We start from the raw sequence: 8,727 nt of genomic DNA on the forward strand, positions 1-8,727 counted from the left end.
TTTTCTAAATCCAGGTCTTCTCACATTTCATTCTAATACTTGATTTTGTCTTCTTGAGCTGCCCTCTGAAATGTTCTGTTCAGCTCTTCTGACCTCCTCATTTCTTCCTCGCACCTTAGCATCTCTGTGCAGGAGAATGGACTCCTGGTGTGGTGCTGGAGGGTCAGCACTGGACTGCAAAGCACGAGGTTTCTATTTTTGTAAATTTGAATATTTCAAAGACTGAGTAGATTTTCTGGAGTAAATGTTTTTCATGTGCTGCATGCACTTAGGCCCATTTCCAGAGATTTTTAAGAAAATAATCTTCATCAGTTGTGCAGGAGCAAAGATCCACATACTTCCTCACATTGGCACCCTCGAAGTCTCCAAATTGTGCTTTGTGAGGGTTTACTCTTTTCTCCCTTATAAAAGAAAAAGTTAACCTTTCATTAAGATTTTGGTATGTTGAATTTTCTGTAACTATAACAAGTCATGTTTGATTGGTATACACTCAGTTTTTGATGAGGTGTCCAATTCTGGCCAAAGCAGGCTATGCAATCCTAATTTCTTAAATGATGGCAAGCAAGGATCAATGTGTTCTGAAGTGATTGGCCAAAGATGTCATAAAAATTACTCCAACTTTCTGTTCTAACATCTTAAGATCAGTTTTCTAAAGCCGTTAGTCTAGTCAAGATAACTAAAGATCACTTGTGGCTATAATATTTATCTTGTAAATATGGGGTCCAGTCAGTTTTTGGGGAAAGTTCTGTGGAACTTTGCTAATTTTCTTAGCTCCCATTCCCTTGTTATCTTTGTAAAAGTCACTTGTGATTATAAACTTAGGCATATATTTTCAAGAGCTTCCATACCTTCTTGAGATGACTTCCTTCTTAAGGACCTGATCATGCAAACCATTTCTCGGAGTACATTCTATTTTGTAAAGATTTAAAGTACACATCTTAATATGTTAATTCATATTCTTCTTCTACATGGGATGTTCTTTGCCTCGCTTCTGCTCCCACCCCTTTTCTGTTAATGACCTATTCATTTTTCAAAACTCATCACACACCATTTGGTGAGTAGCAACTGGGATCTCAAAAGCTCATGTGCAACCATCTAAGGTACAACTATTGGTCTCTCCCAATCCAGAGGAAAGAAGAGTGATGAAAATTAAAGACATTTGGAAACAATTAGTCCAATGGACCACCTGAACATCAGTCTCCTTGACTGTGAGACCAGAAGATAGCTGGCTACCACTAACAAGTGCTCAGAAAGGGATCACATTAAAAGATGCTAGATAGAATGGGAGAAAATGTGGAACAAAATTCAAACTTATAAAAAAAAATACCAGACTTGCTGGTCAGATAGAGACTGGTGAACTCTTAAGACTGTGGCCATTGGTCACCCTTCAATTCTGGAACTGAATTCTCCTCTGTGACTCAATTTTCAGCAAAACAGTAGGTAGGTATAAAGAGGGGACAACAGCACTAGTGAGGTACCCACACCATAGAATGATCAGCCATTCAAGAACAAAAGGTTAGCATTTCCCTAAGGAAAAAATTCACAAGAGTGGGGAAAGATGGAGGAATGGAAACAAGGAGCTTAGGGAGAAAGTGGGACACGTGATTTCCACTGAGGAGACTGCAATGGAGATGAAGTGTATATGTGTAATGTGTAAAACTTTCAATCAATTCACAATAAAAAGTTAAAAAGAGATGATCCTCTGACTTAGCTTTCTTAAAGTCACCTATTCTAGAACAGATGCCTAAAGAATGCCCATCTTTACAATTCTTGCCTTGAAATATAGAATATAGTTTCGGATCAATTATCTGGGGAATCTAATGATGAAGATGTGGAAAAGGAAAGGAAGAGAATCCTGGAGATGCCTCCAGAGGTGCTGGATTCCACAGTGCTTATTAAGGAACTCATAAAGGTAATGTCACTCAGTGGTCAACACTAGCAGGCTTCTTCCCTGCTTAGCATATCACTGGTTGTAAGGGTTCATTGTGGTTCTTTGGGATGGATGTGTAGCCTCCAAATAGATGAGAGGGCATAAAAAAATTCATGGAAAAATGGAATTAAAAGATAGTGGAATTTTTCCCCAGGCTTTTTATATTCACAGAACTTTTGTGCAATTGCCCTTGATTAAGTGCCTTTGAGAAACTGCCCTAGGTATGTAGGGATCTAGGTACTGATTGTGTTTGACCTGTGGGCAGTCTTCACTTAATTGTTGTGTTTTCTGGATTTTTAGATATATTTTAAATGTCCAGCCATTTTGGCTGTTAAAAATATCTCCCTTTCAATAAAAAAAGGGGAGTGCTTTGGATTGCTTGGATTCAATGGAGCAGGAAAAACCACTACCTTCCAGATGCTGACTGGGGAAACGATTGCAACCTCTGGGGATGTGTTCATTGATGGCTTTAGCATCAGTAAAAATATCCAAAAGGTAAGACACTGTTACTGCCTAAGGTGCAAGAAGGATGAGGATTTAGGAGGTGCAGTTAAAAGGTAGGAGGCTGGAGATCATTGGTAGGAAGCAACATAGGCATTAATATTGATACTACTGATTCAATCAGTGAATTCCGAAGTGAGAATTTTTTAGAAAAAATGTTGAGAACATCCCTTCCATGAGAAGCTAGGATGAGAATGTATTTTGTGTTCTTTGAAACTGGTGGAATAAGAGTCAAGTTCTCTCAATAGTGTATATAACATATGCCAGACAAGGTTATGTAAGGATGTGAGGAAGACAAGAATTAGCAGGAGAAACTGACCTGCATTTCAGTTGCAACCAGAATTGTGAAGCAGTTCATTCTAGTTCAGTCCTCCTCAATGAGAATTTGCATTTTCATCCCAGATACGCTGAATCAGAATCTATAGTTTAACAAGATTCCCAGGTGGTTCTTATGCATACTTAAGCTCTTCAGGTCATGACCTGGGGATCTTGTTAAACTGTAGATTCTAATTCAGTACTGTTATCTGTGGTAGTTGTTGTTGTTAAGTTCCCTCAAGTTGGTTCTGACCCAGAGCAACCCTATATAGCGTTTTCAAGGAGCAGCTGGTGAGCTTGAATTGCCAACATTGCAGTTCAAATGACCTTGCAGTCCAGTGCATTAACCCACAGTGTCACACCAGGACTCCTAAACGGTTATATACATGATCTATCTATCTACACACACACACACACACACACACATATATATGACTCCTAAACAGTTATATATACTGATTATATATATATTCAAAGTCAGTGGTTCAAGTTCACCAGCTGCTCCTCAGAAACCCTATACAAGGTCGCTATGGGTTGGAATCAACTCGACAGCACTTAACAACAACAATATATATTATATGTATATATATACACACACATAAAACCAGGAGTCCTCAACAGTTATATGTATATCTATAGATATATAGATAGATAGATATCTCCGGGACTCCTGATGTGGCAGTATGGGTTAGTGTGCTGGACTGCAAAATTGGTTTGAACCTCAAGGCCGGTGGTTCAAGCTCACCACTCACTCTTCAGAAACCCTTTACAGGGTCACTATGTGTCAGAACTGACTCTGTGGCACTCAACAGCAACATATATATATAACAGTTATGGTGGTGGTTATGTGCCGTGGAGTCGGTTCCGACTCACAGGATTTCCGAGGCTGTAAATCTTTACAGGAACAGAAAGCCTTATCTTTCTCCCACGGAACAGCTGGTAGTTTCCAACTGCTGACCTTAAAGTTTGCAGCTCAATATAGATTACTATAAATTAATGAATTAAATTAAATGCATAACCTTTTCTGTGGCTATGTAAGCTTGGTGCACCTGAATGCAAATCCATAGAATGGCTGAGCTAATTGCTAAAGCAACATTTCTTTTAGTTTCCTGGCATGGAATTAGGGGAAAGCTTTTGTTCTCATTCTGCATAAAGATGAAACAAGAGCTACATGTGTTGTACAGTGCAAAATTACTTATGCAGTTCCTGATTAGTGACAAAAGTATCCTATGTTAGATGCTTCCAAATTGAGTGGACTCTGGGATTCCATTTCTAACTTCTTCACTAAGATCATCAAAACTAAGTTAGAGAAACTTACTCCAGTTTACTTCAATGAGCTGCATTGCCTGAAATGTAGTCATTAAAATGTAGAAAGTCACTCTTGGTAGGACTCTAAGATACGTAGCCTGAAGGACTGTAGGTCTTCTAACTCATGCATGATGTTCTGTGAGTTAGCAGGACATGGTTCCTTATTTAAGGTAGTTCTCTTAATCAGGTGAGATCAAGAATTGGCTATTGTCCTCAAACTGATGCCTTGTTGGACTACATGACTGGTAGAGAAATAATGATCATGTATGCCAGAATATGGGGGATCTCTGAGCCCCAGATTCCCCTCTATGTGAGCAACTGGTTGAACTCATTACAACTGGACCCCATTGCTGACAAGCCTATGTACACTTACAGGTGAGGCATTTTGTTGGTCTCCTTTTGTTAGTTAGTACTCCTTATGTTGAGGCGCCTCCTCTAATCCTGGAGTTTGAAATGAATGCCCACAGCTCTGCCCAACCTCGCTGTCACACTATTATTCAATTGTTATTTTATCTAGTGCCCTGCTTGATTCAACTACCCGTAATAAGGTAAATCAATGTATTTACCTTTGCAGAGATGAAACTCAAAATTCTAGTGATTTCTGAACTGCAGCCTTTGAACCTAAAAGAAAGCATCTTCCTCCTTTGCTCCCTGTAGTTATTTGTCTCCCAAGTAAGGACTGTGAGGCACTTTCAATGACAGTAGTTCTTAGGCACTCAGGAAACCCACACTCCCCAGTTGTTGTTTGTTAGGTGCCATCAAGTCAGTTCCAACTCATAGTGACCCTGTATAAGGTTTCCTAGGAGTGACTGGTGGATTGCAACCACCAACCTTTCAGGTGGCAGTCCAGTGCTTGTCCTACAGCACCACACCAGGACTGCAGAGACCCCTAAGAACAAGTAAATAAATGCCACCCATAATGATAATGCTGCCACAATCTCTTAAATATAAATCATTCCTCTGCATTTCATATGCAAATGAATGTTCTGATAGGAAAACACACTGGCATTTGGGCCCGCAGTCTCGGAAACCCTATGCAGGGTCGCCATAAGTCAGAACTGACTCCATGGCTCATAACCACCACCACCACTTTGTTAAAGGATTCCTGGTGTAGGTGCTGTAAGATAAGCTCTTGAGCACAGGTTGGTTTGAACTGCAAAGCCGGTGGTTCAGACTCACCAGCTGTTCCTTGAAAACCCTATACAGAGTTGCTACATGTCAGAACCGACTCCATGGCACTTAACAACCACCTTGTTAAAGTCACATCTAATCAGCCTTGTTGCTGCCCTTATTGAGTGTATGCTGGGGCTCTCAGAACTTAGGAAGATTGCCTTAATTCTTTTCTGTAAATAACTAATTTGTATAGCTTCCTCTTTTTCTACCTTTCCTCCTTCCTGGACCGTGCAGTGGAGGAAGCAAACGTAGACTAAGTGCTGCTATTTCATTAATGGGGAAGCCCTCGGTCATCTTCATGGATGAGCCATCAAGTGGCATGGACCCAGTAGCTCGGCGCCTGCTCTGGAACCTGGTAACACAGAAACGTGAAAGTGGCAAAGCCATCATTATAACCTCCCACAGGTGTGGCTCACTGGGATGCTTGGCTGAGGGTTGACGGGAGTTATACTAACAAGAGGAAACTATTTGGGGCTAGGAATATACAATAGTGAAACTTGCTTTAAGTATGTAAGTTCCTCATTAATCTTAATGAATAGAACAGCCAATAATTCTCATTAAGCTCTATAATTAGGATAGGGAGAGGGCAGAAAGTTTGGAAATGTTCCTTTGGATGACTTGGTTGTCTAGTACTTTGCATCTGAAAAGGTTCTACACCCCAGCTATGAGCTTGATGATTGCAAAATACAACTTGCTTTTGCAAAGAGTCCCAGAATCTCCCTGCAGTGTTTGAATTATAGAATGTCCTTCAAAGAAGAGCTTTTAGCCTCACACTGTTCTGGTATCTTGTTGGCTAGTATGGAGGAATGTGAAGCCCTTTGTACCAGGCTGACCATTATGGTGAATGGCAAGTTCGTGTGCTTGGGCAGCCCTCAGCACCTCAAGAACAAGTTTGGCCAGGTTTACATCCTGAAGGCCAAGATCAAGCCTGATACAGGTGAAGACAAATTAGAAGATTTTAAAACTTTCATCTCAACAACCTTTCCAGGTAAATTAAGTTGTGCTACAGTTTTTAGAGATACATTATATCATATTTGGTTTTTTTCACCATCCAAGTTTTTGTTTTATTTTTTATATCGTCAATAATTGTTTTCTGTAATTTATTGCTATTTATTAATCATCTATAATGAATTCCTGATATTATGCTAAGAACTTTAGCAAAATACAAAGGATCTCACCAAGTTCTTGTATCAGTTACTAGCCAACTGTAGACTTATGATGTCATAGAAATTATATGCCTAAAATACTATTTTAGCATAATTCTCCATTATTTACATATATTATCTATGCAAAGTTTTCAGGTTTTGCTCACACTGAGCATATAACTTTGGTCTTAAAGTGTAACCAGTCAGTTGTTTCTTTATCTTCTTGCTAGAATAGTTCTGTTTCCGTGTGCTACATGGTCCAAAGTGCTACATGCAGACAGCTTCTTTCTGTCCCCTACTTTGCTTTTCTAAGCCGACATCAGAGGCATGGCAACACTTAACAATTCTGATTTGTCATCTAAATTTCTACTTTTTTAGGTTGAGCAAAACAGCACAGATCATTTCTATTGTGTATCAGGCAGAGGAGCTGGAGCTTTATCTTGTAGGCAATGGAAGATAGCATGATTGGTTACACAGTGGGAATGGCGAGCATAAAATAGAAAAGAAATGGATGGGAGAGTAGATGTGGAAGGAGCCAACGTGAGGGAAAGATAATGATTATCATGTGCCTGTGATACATAGGAGTCCTGGTGTGGCGCTGTGGGCTAATGCGACAGACTGCCAAGTTGTTTGAACTGCAAAGTTGATGGTTCAAGCTCACCAGCTGCTCCTTGGAAAACCCTATACAGGGTCACTATGGGTCAGAACCGACTCGACGGCACTTCACAATAACAACAACATGATACATACAAGGAGCTCTGGTAGTGTGGTGGTTATGAGTCAGGCTGCTAACCTCAAGGTCAGCGGTTCAAAACTACCAGCCATTCCATGGGAGAAAGATGAGGCTTTCTGCTCCTGGAAAGATTTACAGCCTTGGAAACCCTACAAAGGGTTACTATGAGTCAGAACTGACTCCACGATACACCACCACCAAGACCACCATGATACATATGGGCTCCTGGTGTGGTGCTGTAGGATCAGCGCTAGACTGAGAACCATAAGGCCAACAGTTCAAACCCACCAGCTATTCCTAGAAACCCTACATGGGGTCAGAGTCGGAATCGACTCGTCGGCACTTAATAACAACAACAATGAAACATGCAGATAGAAGTTGAATGTTTTTCTATCCAGTCATTTGGCAAATATTTTTGAGTGTTTATTGTATCTGTGTTCTAGTTTATGTGGTACCTAGGCTGTGGCCAGAAAATGCTCATATACTATGAGTTGTACAGCTTGCTCTACTTAAAAGATAAACTAGTAAATAATAACCGGAGACCTAGCCTCAGGGATGTGGACACCCTGCCTTCATAGGCATTCCCAACTGTAAGGGTATGGGTGCCCAGTCTGTCCTCACTTAGTTGTTGTTGTTGTTGTTAGGTGCCATTGGGTTGGTACCGACTCATAGCAAACGGGTGCACAACAAAATGAAACACTGCCCGGTCCTGGGCCAACCTCACAATTGTTGCCATGCTTGAGCCCATTGATGCTGCCACTTTGCCAATCCTTCTCACTGGGGGTCTTCCTCCTTTTCTCTGACCCTCCATCTTACCAAACATGAAATCCTTCTCCAGCGACTGGTCTGAAGTATGAGAGACGAAGTTAGGCCATCCTGGTCTCCAAGGAGCACTCTGGCTGTACTTCTTCTAACACAGATCTATTGGTTCTTTTGGCAGCCCATGGCATTTTCAATATTCTCCTCCAACACCATAACTCAAATGCATCAATTCTTCTATGGTCTTCTTTATTCACTGACCAGCTTTCACACATATATGAGGTGATTGAAAATACCATGCTTGGGTGAGGCACACCTTAGTCCTCGCGTTGACATCTTTTCTCTTCAACATTTTAAAAAGGTCTTGTGGAGCAGATTTGCCTAATGCAATATGTCATTAGATTTCTTGACTGCTGCTTCTATGAATGTTGATGGTTGATAAAAGAAGAATGAAGTCTTTGACAACTTCAATTTTCTCTCCTTTGATAAGAATGTTGTTTTTGGTCCAGTGGTGAGGATTTTTGTTTTCTTTACATTGAAATGCAATCCATACCGAAGGCTGTTCTCTTTGATCTTCATCAGTAAATGTTTTAGTGAAGTCCTCTTCACTTTCAGCAAGCAAGGTTGTATCATCTGCATATTGCAAGTTGTTAATGAGTCTTCCTCCAATCCTGATGCCGTGTTTTTATCTTCTCAGGTGATTTTCTCAGCATACAGGTTGAATAAGTATGGTGAAAGAATACAACCCTGTCGCACACCTTTCTTCATTTTAAACCATTCAGTGTTCCCAGGTTCTGTTCAAACAACTGCCTCTCGGTCCATGTACAGATTCCTTATGAGCACAATTAAGTGTTCCAGAATAC

The 8,727-nt window shown here is 40.5% G+C and overlaps 1 protein-coding gene across 1 annotated transcript in view; it reads left to right on the forward strand.

Annotated features, from left to right (window-relative positions):
• LOC102824565 (ATP-binding cassette sub-family A member 3-like) overlaps positions 1 to 8,727 on the forward strand; it is a 133,206-nt gene that overhangs the window by 113,230 nt on the left and 11,249 nt on the right. The window contains exons 23-27 of the mRNA XM_006875983.1: positions 1,787 to 1,912; positions 2,231 to 2,425; positions 4,242 to 4,429; positions 5,462 to 5,632; positions 6,025 to 6,215. Of these exons, the coding sequence (XP_006876045.1) occupies positions 1,787 to 1,912; positions 2,231 to 2,425; positions 4,242 to 4,429; positions 5,462 to 5,632; positions 6,025 to 6,215 (871 nt within the window). The remainder of the gene's footprint in view (positions 1 to 1,786; positions 1,913 to 2,230; positions 2,426 to 4,241; positions 4,430 to 5,461; positions 5,633 to 6,024; positions 6,216 to 8,727) is intronic.

The sequence above is a fragment of the Chrysochloris asiatica genome, unplaced genomic scaffold (genome assembly GCF_000296735.1).
Source record: "Chrysochloris asiatica unplaced genomic scaffold, ChrAsi1.0 scaffold00348, whole genome shotgun sequence".
NCBI lineage: Eukaryota > Metazoa > Chordata > Mammalia > Afrosoricida > Chrysochloridae > Chrysochloris > Chrysochloris asiatica.